The sequence below is a fragment of the Mya arenaria genome, chromosome 11, assembly GCF_026914265.1.
Source record: "Mya arenaria isolate MELC-2E11 chromosome 11, ASM2691426v1".
Lineage (NCBI taxonomy): Eukaryota > Metazoa > Mollusca > Bivalvia > Myida > Myidae > Mya > Mya arenaria.
The window spans coordinates 8,859,092-8,875,311 of NC_069132.1; the positions used below are offsets into that span (position 1 = coordinate 8,859,092).

Genomic DNA, 16,220 nt, shown 5'->3' on the forward strand with positions numbered 1-16,220 from the left:
TTCAATGACTTCATTTCCGAAATAACATTAAGTATAATATAATTTTGCTCGCTTTTCTGAAAAACTGCCATAAAGCTTCTTTAAAATACATTTTAGGCACACAATAAACGTATATGGCTCACTATTGTTCACACCACTCATGAAATATAACGTCTGTGCTCACCTGGTGAAATATATTTTTCTATCTTACACTGAAACAAATAATTATCCTCAATATCTTCTTTTTTGAAAACAACGCCCTAAAAAATATTTCTGCTCTATAAGTTTCATGTCTGGTACAATACCTTTCAACTGTAACATTTGCAAATAAATAAAACTAATTGAAAACAAAATTGCAATTATTTTTTTTTTAAAGTGACTTGCTCATGGTTTGTAAAATGTACTTCTTTTTTTTAATTACGAAATAAAATGTGGCAAATGAGGAGTGTTTAAACAAAAATACCTAAAGCTGGAACCCTTCAGCAAAATAATGTTGATAATTTTTTCTTGACTTTACTGGCGTGGGTTTGTACCCCACTGAAACCAACATTTTTTTATGCTATAACTGTATTTTTTTCTGCAATTTTGATATCATAGAGTAAATAATTATAAAATAAGCGTTTTCAGATGCATTACCAGGAAAACTAAATTTTGGCCTAAAAGCATGAGCGAGTCACTTTAATTACAATCAATTAATTACAATTAATAGTAACATATTTGATATACGCATACACTTCAGTGAAGCTAGAAAGTTTTGTAACTATTACAATGGAAATTATAATGTCAATCTATTGTGTCTGAAGAAAAAATTGTTTTGTTAATTTTCCAAAAATTATGTATATGAAATGTTCATTTCCAATATAAGTGAACATTTCAGTTAATTATAATCAACGTTTGGATTTGAATAATGAAGATAATTTTAAAAATTTAAACTTAAAGAAAAAAATCACCCATTGCTTGTGATAAAAATGTACAAGGTTCCTGAATAATCTTGTTAATATAGTATATAAATCTTTTTGTCAACAGCGATAATTTCAATATTCTCTTGTGTTTATAATGTTCTATTTATTTAGAATCAATGTATTTTTAGTAATTCAACATGATATTATTCAAAGTCTTAACTATTTTGCTAAACTTATTTAACTTTAATCTGATTTGAATGTACTTATTTATTATCTTCCAGGTCCTGTGTTGCATTATTGATATGTAATCTGCATTTTGTCAGAAAATTGCTCTGTGAGCTAGTGTTGAAATGTATGTACATGAAATAAATTTTCTTGTATCTCTTACTGTTTTGTTGATATGATATCAACAATTGTGAAATATATTCCTTGACTGAATCATTTAGTTGCCATCAGAGTACATGACTATTGTATGCTTATACTTCTACATGTAACTTATCTGATTCTCATCCTGTGCACATGCCTAGCAAATAATAAAAAAAATATTTTCAACTTCAAATAATTTGATTCATTATCAGTATTGAATAAATTTCTAGTCTTCCCTCGATACACTTTCAGATAAAAGTTACTAGTAAAAATGTGGGCTGTTTAGATAATCACGTTTCGATCACCTCCAAAATTACCTTAACCACGTGATGAGCATCTGTTTATGTGTCTTAATACAGAAAAGTTGACAGGTGGTAAACTCAAATATTTCAATTTGTGTTTTGATTGAAGAAATTTCACAAAACACATAAATGAGAAAACTCAAATAACCCAGGTTAAATAAATTTCCTTTCGCATACAGTACCAATAAATAAAATGAACGCAATATAAAATCTTACAGGAAGTTTTGAAATTGTGTAAAAAAGAATGCAAAATCCAAAGTCTTTTAAGAAATTCTGAATGTATGTACTCAAGCCCTCAAAAGTGATTTTTATACCCAACAGATCGAAAGACTCATTGTAAAAAAATAATAAAATAATTGTTTCAAATTTCTAAAAAAAAAACCTGAATATTTAAAAAGAAATGTCCTTTTATTCTTCCTTTTGCAGATGTAGATGTAATGTAGATGTAGAATTGGGCTAGTCAACTCCATTTCTGTCAGTGAGTGATATTGCATAAAAAAAATACAAACTCATGTGTATAATAGAAATTCTGTTTGGGATTGGGAAACAATATTTTACAGTTAAATCAGGCTTTATACATGATTGTTACTAAAATCTAGTCTGCCATAACATGGTCAAACATTAAAAAACCTATAAACATTTAAAAGTGAGTTGAACATCATACCCGGTACTTTTTCAGACCTATCATATGAAATAAAATATATACTAAATACAATATTAAGACAACATTAATACCTTTATCAACTTTTGTTGACATTTCGAATTGAAGTCGTGTGCTCTCTGGAAATCTCTGGTTAAGTTTTGTGAGCAATATAAGCAGTTATGAGCAATAGGGGAATCATGTTGGCAATCAAACAGGTGCTTGAGCCTTGACACAAAAAGAAAGCGTCTTTTGACATGGATGTCATTTTAAGCCAAACTATTTAAATAGTCAAGTAATATCTGACTTAAAATCAAATTTTTCTATATTAACAAATTAAAACAATAATATCTAATTGAATTTATAAGATAAATTGATAGTTTTGTCATTACTATCCACAACTTTTACATTTTTATTTTCATTTCTCGGGAGTCTTCCAGGCGGATAGATTGGCATTACAAGCGTCTTTCGGACGTAAATGATCTGTCAACAAGGAACTTAAAAGTATTGCACTTTGCATGCGTATTGCACAATTCATAATCAAGAAGTGTCATGGCTTCTGAAGGAATTAAAAAAGGTATTTAAACTAAGATTTTAAAAATTGGTTAATCATTCTTAATTATGGTCAAATAAAAACTACTTTGAGCTGATAAAAGTTTACCATAGTGTGCTTGCATTATTTTCTGATTCGCTATTTAAATACAAATCTGTTAGTGTTATTTCGTACTGGTTTACATGAAACCTATCAATTTGTCTTGGATTGAACTATTCCCTGTTCAACAGTATAAATTGTTTACCTCTCATGTTATGATGTTATTAGAATTTCCAAATTGTATCTTAAGGGCCGGTGTAACGTTGTAAACTGACCCCCATAGAATAATGCCCCACCCGATCATTATTTTATATAGAATAATGACCCCTTTCTATAAAATACTGACACCTCTAATAAGATAATGACCCCACGATTTTATCTATAAAATATTGACCCCCTCCTAACCTATTACTAACATACTCTATATCAATTCAAGTCACTGTCGTGTTTCTATTGCTTATATTTGTTGTTGTTGTTGTTGTTGTTACTGCTGCTGCTGCTTCTGTGTCTACAGCTGACACAACAGCAGTATAACTTAGAGGCCCCGCTAAGAAATAAGCTTACATCTATTGAAAATGAAATTTAAAATGGTTTTCATTTGAATTATCATTATTGTACTTAAAGAGAAGTATTACAATAATAGAAGATATACCTAAGTTGTTTTAAGGTTACTATAGAAAGACTCAAAGATTCGTTGAGATAGTACCTTTAACAGCCTCGTAACTTTGTGACATCGCATTATGTTATGCATACATGTATATAATTATTAATTTACCTTCTGTACAATGTAGTGTACATTAGCATTCAAGAACTTATAGTGACGTTGATTTTGTCCGAAATTTTAGAAGATCATTATTTTGTTTTTTCATCCTACATGTTGCACTTATTTCGTAATAGCATTGGCTCGCGGGCTCATTACGAAAAAATGCTATTGACGGTAAAATAGTTCATTTTCTGGAGTGCAAGATTGTAAAAAGGGCAATTCATACGTGGAAAAACACAGTTTTATGCCACCCCTGAAAGTAATGTCAAATACCCTTAACCTTTTTTATTTCACGTATATGTCACTCATATATACCTCCAAAAATAGGCGAAATGGGTGTGGGGTAGCCCAGTGGTTTTATTACCTGTGATGCTCCTTGTCGTTAGAAATTATTCAAATTTCAGTATATTGTTGAAGAGACATCCTTCTTTGGATATGGGATATTTGTGCCACTTTTCAGGAGTTTTTAAGTAGAAAAAGTAAACAATTATATCAATATAAGGCATAAAATATGCAAATCGGTTGTGGGGAATTCCCATGTTTTATGAACTGTGACGCCCATGACAATAAGATGTTGTTCGAATTTAAGGGCCATAACTCCAAATCCATTTTTTTCTTTCTGCACAACTAGGCATCGGTAGTAGTAATCCCCGAAAGTTTAAATCAATTCTGTCCAATAATGAATGAAGAGTTGCGGTCACCAAAAAAGTGTTGCACGGACGCATGCACGGACGGGTGTCATAACCATATTTTCCAACGATGCCTATCGGTGAGGATAATTATGTTGTAAGTGTACCTTAGATGGGTTAGGGTTAGGGTTTCGGTAAGGGCGTCATTATTCTATAGGGGGTCACAATTCTATGTGAGGGTCATTTTTTTCCGTGTGGGGAAGTCATAATATTATGACCGGGAGTCACTATTCTATATAAAATAAAGACCGGGGGGTCATTATTCTATGGGGATCAGTTTACAACGTTACACCATCAGCGATGCAAAACTTGAAGGACCATAATTAAAAATGTTTAAAAAAAGCAATTTTTATTTTGTTTTGAGGTTCAATATTAAACAAGCATGATTCATATATCCGTTGCAACGTGAAAAGCTGTAATAAGGAGTTTCAAAAGAATATTTTATCAGATTTCCAATCAAAAAGCATTTATGTTTTCCCAGAAATGTCTTGATACCAAAAAAATATGTTTATGAGCCAAATTTATGGGAACTGCCCAATCAACTATGTCTTGGGGCTTTGTTTTGCAGCTTTTTAACAAAAAGATATATGCATTTTTGTAGTAAATTTCATCAACTATTTTTCATAATTTTTTCTGAATAACTTTCTTTTTTCACAAGATATCATCAAGAACTCTCAAGTACCATTCCAACTAAAAAAAAAAGGAACTTGGACTGACAATTTTCTGTTACATGACAAATTCCCAACCCATAAAAATTAAATGGTGGTGTTGTGTCATTCCTAGATAAAAAAGAATGAACTTGTCCTTGAACGCCCACTATATCTTTAAGCTATAATCATCATTATAAATAGTGCCAATTGTCATTCACTGGAACCACTGTCATCCACTGGTAGCACTGTCAACTCACTGGAACCACTGTCATCCACTGGTAGCACTGTCAACTCACTGGAACCACTGTCATCCACTGGTAGCACAGTCAACTCACTGGAACCACTGTCATCCACTGGTAGCACTGTCAACTCACTGGAACCACTGTCATCCACTGGTAGCACAGTCAACTCACTGGAACCACTGTCATCCACTGGTAGCACTGTCAATTCACTGGAACCACTGTCATCCACTGGTAGCACTGTCAATTCACTGGAACCACTGTCATCCACTGGTAGCACTGTCAACTCACTGGAACCACTGTCATCCACTGGTAGCACTGTCAACTCACTGGAACCACTGTCATCCACTGGTAGCACAGTCAACTCACTGGAACCACTGTCATCCACTGGTAGCACTGTCAATTCACTGGAACCACTGTCATCCACTGGTAGCACTGTCAACTCACTGGAACCACTGTCATCCACTGGTAGCACAGTCAATTCACTGGAACCACTGTCATCCACTGGTAGCACTGTCAATTCACTGGAACCACTGTCATCCACTGGTAGCACTGTCAACTCACTGGAACCACTGTCATCCACTGGTAGCACTGTCAACTCACTGGAACCACTGTCATCCACTGGTAGCACTGTCAACTCACTGGAACCACTGTCATCCACTGGTAGCACTGTCAACTCACTGGAACCACTGTCATCCACTGGTAGCACTGTGAATTCACTGGTAGCACTGTCATCCACTGGTAGCACTGTGAATTCACTGGAACCACTGTCATCCACTGGTAGCACAGTCAATTCACTGGAACCACTGTCATCCACTGGTAGCACTGTCAATTCACTGGAACCACTGTCATCCACTGGTAGCACTGTCAATTCACTGGAACCACTGTCATCCACTGGTAGCACAGTCAATTCACTGGAACCACTGTCATCCACTGGTAGCACAGTCAATTCACTGGAACCACTGTCATCCACTGGTAGCACTGTCAATTCACTGGAACCACTGTCATCCACTGGTAGCACAGTCAACTCACTGGAACCACTGTCATCCACTGGTAGCACTGTCAACTCACTGGAACCACTGTCATCCACTGGTAGCACTGTCAACTCACTGGAACCACTGTCATCCACTGGTAGCACTGTCAACTCACTGGAACCACTGTCATCCACTGGTAGCACAGTCAACTCACTGGAACCACTGTCATCCACTGGTAGCACTGTCAATTCACTGGAACCACTGTCATCCACTGGTAGCACTGTCAACTCACTGGAACCACTGTCATCCACTGGTAGCACTGTCAACTCACTGGAACCACTGTCATCCACTGGTAGCACTGTCAACTCACTGGAACCACTGTCATCCACTGGTAGCACTGTCAATTCACTGGAACCACTGTCATCCACTGGTAGCACTGTGAATTCACTGGTAGCACTGTCATCCACTGGTAGCACAGTCAATTCACTGGAACCACTGTCATCCACTGGTAGCACTGTCAATTCACTGGAACCACTGTCATCCACTGGTAGCACTGTCAATTCACTGGAACCACTGTCATCCACTGGTAGCACAGTCAATTCACTGGAACCACTGTCATCCACTGGTAGCACTGTCAATTCACTGGAACCACTGTCATCCACTGGTAGCAATGTCAATTCACTGGAACCACTGTCATCCACTGGTAGCACTGTCAATTCACTGGAACCACTGTCATCCACTGGTAGCAATGTCAATTCACTGGAACCACTGTCATCCACTGGAAGCAATTGACAACTGTCAATTCACTGGTACAACTGTCAATTCACAGTTGTACCAGTGAATTGACAGTAATACCAGTGAATTAACAGTCACACCAGTGAACTGACAGTAACCAGTGAACTGACAGTCATACCAGTGAATGGACAGTCATACCAGTGAATTAACAGTCATACCAGTGAATTGACAGTCATACCAGTGAATTGACACTGCTACCAGTGAATTAATAATGCTAAATGTTCCAATTCATTGACATAGAAAAGCAGTGATTTTAACAATTTCAACTATATTGTGGATATATACAATACATGGAATATATTATGTTATTTAAAATACTATTGAACTTACATGTATAGCAGATAAAGTGACACTTATTGTGAGGGCTTTGACTACATAAGTACAGAGACAGCAATACCAAAATGACTAAAGAAACCAAATATGTATTTGTTGAAGATTCAATATACCCCTTTGACATCAAATACCCGCCCTATCCATGAAGACAGCTATCAAATACGGAATAATTTTATATTATCTAATGAAGAACATATAACAATTGTATTTTCCTTATTGTTATATTTCAATATTTAAAACTATAATGCTAATTTGATGATTTAACTGTATTCTGCCAAAAAATAATTGAATTTGAGCCTGAGATTTAAGAAAATGGTATTCATGTAACAATCTGTAGTATCCAAGTTGAATTTCAAGACATGATTAACAGCAAAAGTAAGTCACTGAAAATATAATTGTTTTCAGTGAGGATTTTTTTTGTGACTGCTCCATATTGTTCTGACAAAATAAATGTTCTCTTTGATGAATCGTAAATGTATCTTTACAGATGAGGCAGGTGCTTCATCAGATGGAGGGGCCTCAAGTGAGGAGAGCAAGAAACCCGGCCTGCTGGAACAGACAACCTCATCAACAAGCACATGTGAGTGATTTATGTGACATGGCTATAGATTAAAGGGCCTCGACCCATCTGCATTCACATTGACAGAAAGGATGGGTTTTATTGTCCATAGCATATTGGAAATTGTAACTTATTGAGTATTTATGTTAGTATCATCATTATTTCATTTTCTGTTTTGATAACTCTGTGAATATGATAATTATGTTATTTAAGTTATGTGTTTATTTATCATTGCTTCTTTTGCATATTTGTAATGTAGCAGGGTTGTCTTTGATAATGTTTTAAAAGCTTTACTGTAATAATTTAATCTAAGAATATTCTAGATTTGCATGAAACTTAGAACACCCATTACAAATGGAATTACAAATTTGTAGCAAGGTCCCTCTGGCTAAAATAATTTGACCCTTTGCCTACTGAGAAAATGGACAAGTTTCGGTGTCCTCTTGCAATGGTTTTGTTATTGGTGTTTGATTTGTTTTTCTTACAAAACTTTAATGATCAAAATTATGAGATTGCAGCGGACATGCTCTGTATGTATATATTTAAGCAGCAGAATGGCTGAGCAAGATGTTCACCGGGGCCATGAAGCTGGAAAAGGAAGAGAAGCCACCAAGTCTTCTGGATGCTGTCACCTTTGAAGGGATAGCACGCTATATATTGTCTGATAAATGCAAGAAAATTGTCACCATGGCTGGTGCAGGCATTTCCACTTGTAAGTAGCCTGGAGATGTAGTTTATTTACTGTATACATACAGAAAAACAAAGGAAAACATATTTTGTCTTTCATATCTTACCATAATTTCCTCTGATCTTGGCAGTGTATTTACCAGCTTATAAACAGATATTATTAAAAATGTAAGAGATAAGTTTGGCTGTATTAATGATATAGAACTGTTACAGCTGCCGGTATTCCTGATTTCCGGTCTCCGGGCACTGGTCTCTATGACAACCTGCAGAAGTATAACCTTCCAAATCCACAGGCTGTGTTTGACATTAGCTACTTCCGGGTATGAAATAAAAATCAAGACAACTGAATTCTTAGACATAGTCTACTTAGGATCAGTATAAATCTATGAAAATAAATAATGTAATGCTAAATCATTAAATCATTAATCCTGAGTTACAAAAAGATTGCATTTTTAGGTGTTGTTTTTCTTTATTGGAAAACTGAAATTAGAGTTTTGTTGTTATCCTCTATCATTGTTTATAGGAGAACCCAGAGCCCTTCTTCATTCTGTGCAAGCAGTTGTATCCCACAAAGGCTTTCAAGGTAATTTGAATCACAAAATGTTACACACTATGAATAAAGAATACTTGGTAGGTGTTAAATAAAGATCAAGTTATCATGCTAGGCTTAGAAAATAAAAACAAGAGCCCTGGCGAATAAATGTTGACTAATCCTAAATTTATATATTGGGCTGTTTATCAATAGATATCTGTACGATGATGGGATAAATCATATTATCTAAAGACAAATAAAGCTGCAGAATTTTTTGTTTTATCACTTACCTATTTTCTAATTATGTAATATTATCATTGCCTCCATATACTATGCCTACATGTATATTCTGATAAGCTTGTACAATGTGAATGTTGGAAACAACTGTGTTTAACTATTTTCAGCCGACCCCCTGCCATTACTTCATAAAACTGTTGGAGAAGAAAGGGAAACTGTTGACACATTTCACCCAGGTAACACAAGGCATGAGGATGTTAAAACTGTTCTGTATCAATGTGGATTACTTCCATTTTGTTAATGTTTTTATTAATGTTTTAATTTTGCTTATATTCACAATCCAAAAGGTTTGCATATTCAACACTTACATAATGATGCACTATTACTCCCAAATAAGATGTGTCACAATTAATACGATTCTTTTAATTTACCAAAAAGGATATATTAATATCGAAAACAATGGTTCTAATGAAGGATTCCGTGTTTAATAAGAAAAGTGCAGAAAACGCGGAATTTCTATATCATGAGACGTTAGTTGATCACTGTAAATCTTTTAGCACTCAACAGTCATTTAATATTTGTGCTTTTTCAGCTATTTAATCAGAGCTACAATTCTGTTATCAGTGATTAATATTTTCTATAAATGCATTATTATGTCTCCCCCATTCATTGGGAGACATATTGTTTTTGCCCTGTCCGTCAGTCCGTCTGTTTGTCAGTCTGTAGGTTACACTTAGTTTCCGCTCAATAACTATAGAACGCTTAGACCCAGGAACTTAATATTTGGAATGCTAGTTTGTCATGACTACTAGATGAAACCTATTGATTTTGAGATCTGTAGGCCAAAGGTCAAGGTCACGGTGACCTTGAGGTAAAGAAACGGTTTCCGCTCAATAACTAAAGATCCTTTGGATCCAGGAACTTCATACTTGGTATGCTAGTTGTTCATGACCAGTAGATGACCACTATTGATTTTGAGATCAAAAGGTCAAAGGTCAAGGTTAACTTAAGGTAAAAAACTATATGTTGGCGGTGACCTTAAGCTTAAAAAATAGTTTCTGCTCAATAATTAAAGAACGCTTGTACCCAGGAACATCATACTTGGTATGCTAGTTGGTCATGACTAGTAGATGAACCCTATTGATTTTGAGATCACTAGGTCAAAGATCAAGGTTGCCGTGACCTTGAGGTGTAGAAACGGTTTCTGCTCAATTACTTAAGAACGCTTGTACCCAGGATCATCATACTTGGTATGCTACTTGGTCATGACTAGTAAATTACTCCTAATAATTTTGAGATCAGTAGGTCAAAGGTAAAGGTCACCATGACCTTGAGGTGAAGAAACGGTTTCCATTCAATAACTAAAGAACGCTTGCACCATGGAACTTCATACTTGGTATGCTAGTTGGTCATGACTAGTAGATGAACCCTATTGATTTTGAGATCACTAGGTCAAAGGTCAAGGTCGCCATGACCTTGAGGTGAAGAAACGGTTTCTGCTCAATTACTAAAGAACGCTTGCTCCATGGAACTTCATACTTGGTATGCTAGTTGGTCATGACCCCAATGGATTTTGAGATCAAAAGGTCGAAGGTCAAGGTTGCTGTTCTAAAGACCGCTTGCACCCAGGATCTTCATACCTGGTATGCCAGTTGATCATGACTAGTAGATGACCACTTTTGATTTCTAGGTCAGTAGATCAAAGGTCAAGGTGACCTTGAGGTGAAATAACAATTTTCGCTGATTTACTAAACAACACTTTGGCCCAGGAACTTCATACTTGGTTTGCTAGTTGGTCTTGATTATTAGATGACCCCTATTGATTTTGAGGTCAGTAGGTCAAGGTCAAAGTGACCTTCAGGTAAAAAACAATTTGTTTTTCACCAGTCTGTACGTGACACTTTTTTCCGCTCAATAACTAATGAAACCTTGGACCCAGGAACTTTATACTTGGACCCAGGAACTTCATACTTTGTATGCAGGTTGGTCATTACAAGTCGATGACCCCTATGTTTGTTCGTCTCCAGTCAAAAAGTACAAATTTCTTGTCCATTATTGATTATTTCTCACCTAAGACCACACAATGGGGGAGACAAGCACTTTTTCCAAAAAAGCAATCTCTTGTTTAATAAGCAGTTAAAGGTTTATTGTTCAAATTTTATGTTTGTTATACATGTGTATGTATTGATTTTAAATATGAGAGTCACTTTAAAATTTAAATACAGTTGAATCCAGTGGTTCAAACTTTGCTCGATTTTATTTTGAATTACTATTAATTTTAATGTATAAAATTTAATAATTGTGTGTTAAGTTTGCATGTTTTACATTCCTTCAGAATATTGACACCCTGGAGCGTGTGACAGACCTGAGTGATGAGAAACTGGTGGAGGCCCATGGCACATTCAACACGGGGCACTGTACACAATGTTTGACCGAGTACGGCAGGGATTGGATGAGAGGTGGGGGGATTTTGCTGTATATGTCTGGATAACTTAATATTTATAAGGACACTGAACCGACGTACCTTGTGCTTATTATCAGAGTTTGCAAGCAACTTCAGAAATATTACTGTCCCTTCTGTGAATGTTTCCTTTTTATTCTGTCTGCAGTTTGCTATTTCTTTATGGTAACAATGACTTATCTATGTGTGAATGTTTTTGCAGATGAAATATTTAGTGAGCGTAAGATTCCAAAATGTACAAAGGAGGAATGTAATGGGGTAGTCAAACCCGGTATGTACTTTTACTTCACTCTGACATTTTACTTGAAAGTTTCGTCTAGAATTCAATTATGGTACATTGTATAAACATTTAGTTTGCATATGTACATGGGGTGATAAAGAATATAATACAAAAAAGTGCTCTCATTTTACAAACATAAACAAATCACACTAAAACTATTACGATACATGTATGTAGTTCAAAATACAGCGTTTTGATGCAACAAAACTAATAAACATAATTTACTTTTCTTAGACATATGTAAAAATCCTCAAGCTGGTTGAAATTAAAGATGGCTTATGCTATTACGATTTGACTTTTTTTAAAATTTACATATATTTCTTTAAATTGATTATGATATATTTCAGACATAGTCTTCTTTGGGGAATGTTTGCCAAAGAAGTTTTCTCAACATATAAAGGTGATTTTTTTTTAAAGTTTACGTCCTAATGTATGATTGTACATAACTTTTTATCTACAAGTCAACAAGTCATTTGACAGGCCAACATTCTAACTGCCTATTAGTATTTATAATTTTATTTTTTCATTTTGTTTCATTTACAATTTTTAGGCATTTTCATGTATAATCCTCTGGTTTATACCTAAAATTTTAATGTTGTCTCTGATGTGCAGGATGTCAATGACTGTGACCTGCTGATCATCATGGGAACGTCCCTGGTAGTTCACCCATTTGCCTCCCTTACAAGCAGGTAATCTTGCCATGTGTCCATCATTTGTATTGTTTTGTGTCTGCCATGGCTAAGATAGAATAAGATCATGAAGATTTTTATTTTTTGAGACAGCATGAAACAGATACCCTGGTACTGTGAAACTTTTGACCCAACATACACGTGTGGTGCTTGCCACTTTCCTTTAATAGCGCACATGTGTGAAGAGTAGCTTTATCTATGAAGAATATATCAAAATATAGGTTTGTTCAAATACTCATGATTTACTGTACCCAGTGAACAAAATTTTAAACAGAAAAGTTTGACTAAAATCATTTCCTGCATGGCTTGTTACAATTTTCATGTCAAACAATTAGTTTATGCTTTGAGAGTGTGGCCAAAATGTCTGATTTTAATGGCCACATTGACATGTCAGTCAAATACAATCAATGTCAACTAAGTTGACAGTGTTCAATAGTATTTCTGTTGTAGCAATTGTTTGAAAGAATTACGCACTAAGGGTTTACAGTCAGTATACATGGTCACTTATTGAATGGTTCTGTGTTTATTTCAGAACACGAGACGATGTCCCACGTCTGTATATCAACATGACAAACACAGAAAAAATGGTAATTTGCAATACAAACCTAACACTTCATTTTCCATATGCATTTTCATTTTCCGCAGTCAAATCAAATTGTCCATTTGGTCATTGATACAAATGCAATATAATATAATAAATTTTAGATGACTTAGATAGGCATTAAAATTAATGTGTCTCAATTAAGATAATCCTTACCAGTTGCTTTGCTTGACTCAATAAGTTCCCAATCAGACATGAAACATATTCATTTCTATTACGACAGGCTTTTTAACATTTTAATTTATGATACTAATACACATGATAATTCTGTATAATATGAGGCTGTTTATCCAGGATCCTCTGATGGCCTTGCTGGGTGGAGGGGGCGGAGACTTTGACTTTGATAATGAGGACAATATCAGGTAGGCACCGAGGTTATTTTGAATGTATTGATTTTGTTATGATATCAGTGTATATCTCAGCGTATGGACATGGTCAGTGTGATATTGACCAAAGCCTATTAAAACACAGAAAAGAGTTTTAAGCATTTATATGTGACATATGTTAGACATTACGCAAATCAATTGCACAAGTTCAATATCACTTTTTCAGGTCAAATTTACTTTTTGAAGTCATAACCTTTATATTTAGACTATTCAGACTGAAGTACGACCATGATTTGACCAACCATAACACTGTTGTTTTATTGTTTACATACTTTTTCAGCACGTTTTATAGTTCAATTCATTCGAATGCAATAAAAATTATTCTGTTTATGCTATTGTGAAGGTCTCCCAGCATTTCAATAATACTGTTTCAGGCTCTTCTCTGAATGCTTATAATTTTTCATGCATGTGTTCAGGCAGTAATGTAGTAACCTTATCATACTGTCTGGAAGCATCTCTATCAGTTTTCCAACCATCCATTCTGGGTAATTGAGATACAGTCGAAACCCATTGGCTCTATATCGCTTGGCTCGATTTCCTCGTTGATTCCAACTTGATGTAAAGGACCGATTTATTTTTACTCTATGTAAGCATTCCAACTTGGCTCGATATTTTTGAGGGTCTAAGTCGGTCCCTGGGATATGGGCCCAAAGGGTTTCGACTTTACATTGTTCTAGGGTTTGGAACCATTATATTGTTGTTTTTTTGTCAATTGAGAAATTTATTGAATTTCCAAGTTAAACGAACAATTTTATTTGATATTACACTATTTTCCTGTATGCTTGTTACAAGAGGACCACCCATTGTTGCTGCTGTTTAGGTTAGTGTATACTCATATCTTTAGCTGGATTGTTATGAAAGCTTATAGCTTATATAAATAGAATGATGCTCTCATCTATTTCATGGGTAGAAACCGATTACTGGTGTCTATTTGGCGAGACCATCATGAGAAGATACCCCTGGTGGGGATCGAACCAATATACCCTTGATTAAAAGTTTGACACCTTTATCAATGGACCCCTTGCACTATCCTGCTCTTGTTTCAGGGATGTGTTCTGGCAGGGTACATGTGACGATGGCTGTCAGGCATTAGCTGACCTTCTGGGATGGGGGGTATGTGCCTAACTCATTCTCACTTCTTAGCTCAACTGTTTTTCAGAAAAAGTTGAGGTTTGTAATAGTCTTTGTGTCGGTGTCAGCTTAACTTTTATTTTTAACCTTAGCCATTAACAAAAAACTTTCAAGATATCCAAATGAAACTTAGTATTCATATATATATTATACATATAATTATTTACATATAAATACATATATCTTTGGCTATAATAATGATTGAGTTATGTCCCTTTTCAACGGAAAACAAGAACAGAGAAACACTCCTCTTGTTTAAAATAAGGTTTAATATTATTTCGTATGACAAGTATTTTGTTTTTTAATTATTCAAGACCAATTTTCAATCCCTATCTTTCTTTCATAAACCTGTATAACATGTATATTCAAGGAGGAGCTGAAAAAACTGGTAAAGGAGGAGCATGCAAGGATTGACAAACAAAACTCCACCGAGGAGAAGACCGTCCCCACGAAGGCCAAGGTCTAGACAGGCCAAGGTCAAGACAGGCCAGGGACAGGATTTATATCTTTGTCAATGCTGAGGAAGAACCATGAAAGTGTAGGCATCTGCCTTTTGTAAAAGTTGATTTCTCACATGGAACAGTAAATTGTCGAATGAATGGGGGATTTTTCTTAGGCTCTATGTCAAAATTACACAAAACTTATACAGGCCTTTTTGTTATTTTAAGATATTGTTATTTCAGGGGAAAATGATGCTTCTTTTACAAAGTGTATTTGTTATAGTTATAGGATATGAATTTGTTTCATACTTTTACTGTCTTGTTAGTGAATAGAGGTAGTGGACTGTGCAATGTTTCTGCCAATTTTTAAAAGTCATGTTTGTTTTCTTATTGTCACCTTTCTTATAACATGTCAAGATCATATTCAGACATGTTGTACATGTATATTGTTGTCCCATTTTAGTTTATTTACCAAAAATATATTTTGTTCAATGCTTTAATGCTCAGCTGTGATAACCAGACAATAAATTAATCCTCTTTACCATACGTTGTGTTGTTGCATTTCCTGCCAAAGAGCAGATGACCCATGCAATACATGAAGAGTACTAAGTGTATGGAGGGCTATAAATAAATCCAGCTAAGTCCTATTACTGATATTGCCAGTAGTTTTTTTCCAAGCAAGGTAGTAAATATTTATCCAAATGAACCTCCTTGGATGAACGCTAGCATTAAATTAAAAATCTGACAGCGAAAATGGGCCTTTAGAAAAACTAAACGCTCAAATAATCCGACACATTGGACAAGGTATTGCAGCTTGCGAAATAAAGTAGTAAAACGTTGCTCTCCTTCATAGTTGTAAATCACTTTATTTTGATAAACTTGCTTCGAATCTCAAATCCAGTGAGCTCAGTTCAAGTGACTGGTGGAAAACTTTAAAATCATTTATCACTCCGACAACATCAAGGGGCATTCCGCCACCAGACAATCCACTTG

At 35.1% G+C, this 16,220-nt stretch overlaps 2 protein-coding genes across 3 annotated transcripts in view; one reads left to right on the top strand and one right to left on the bottom strand.

Moving 5' to 3' along the window:
* LOC128209112 (NAD-dependent protein deacetylase sirtuin-2-like) overlaps positions 1 to 2,644 on the bottom strand; it is a 17,916-nt gene extending 15,272 nt beyond the window's left edge. Inside the window, exons 1-2 of the mRNA XM_052912984.1 lie at positions 2,598 to 2,644; positions 2,285 to 2,417 (exon numbers count right to left, since the gene is read on the bottom strand). Of these exons, the coding sequence (XP_052768944.1) occupies positions 2,285 to 2,306 (22 nt within the window). The 5' untranslated portion in view covers positions 2,307 to 2,417; positions 2,598 to 2,644. The remainder of the gene's footprint in view (positions 1 to 2,284; positions 2,418 to 2,597) is intronic.
* LOC128209113 (NAD-dependent protein deacetylase sirtuin-2-like) lies at positions 2,613 to 15,773 on the top strand. 2 transcript variants are annotated; one of them, XM_052912985.1, is made up of 14 exons: positions 2,613 to 2,766; positions 7,712 to 7,804; positions 8,331 to 8,495; positions 8,684 to 8,790; positions 8,994 to 9,053; positions 9,407 to 9,475; positions 11,575 to 11,698; positions 11,903 to 11,971; positions 12,328 to 12,380; positions 12,593 to 12,669; positions 13,202 to 13,256; positions 13,565 to 13,632; positions 14,703 to 14,769; positions 15,158 to 15,773. In XM_052912985.1, exons 1-14 carry the CDS (start codon positions 2,742 to 2,744, stop codon positions 15,251 to 15,253), a joined length of 1,128 nt encoding a protein of 375 aa, XP_052768945.1. In that variant the 5' UTR covers positions 2,613 to 2,741; the 3' UTR covers positions 15,254 to 15,773. The 2 variants fall into 2 exon arrangements, with proteins under 2 accessions (XP_052768945.1, XP_052768946.1); XM_052912986.1 differs by having other exon boundaries at positions 8,334 to 8,495.
* The last annotated feature ends 447 nt before the right edge of the window (positions 15,774 to 16,220 follow it).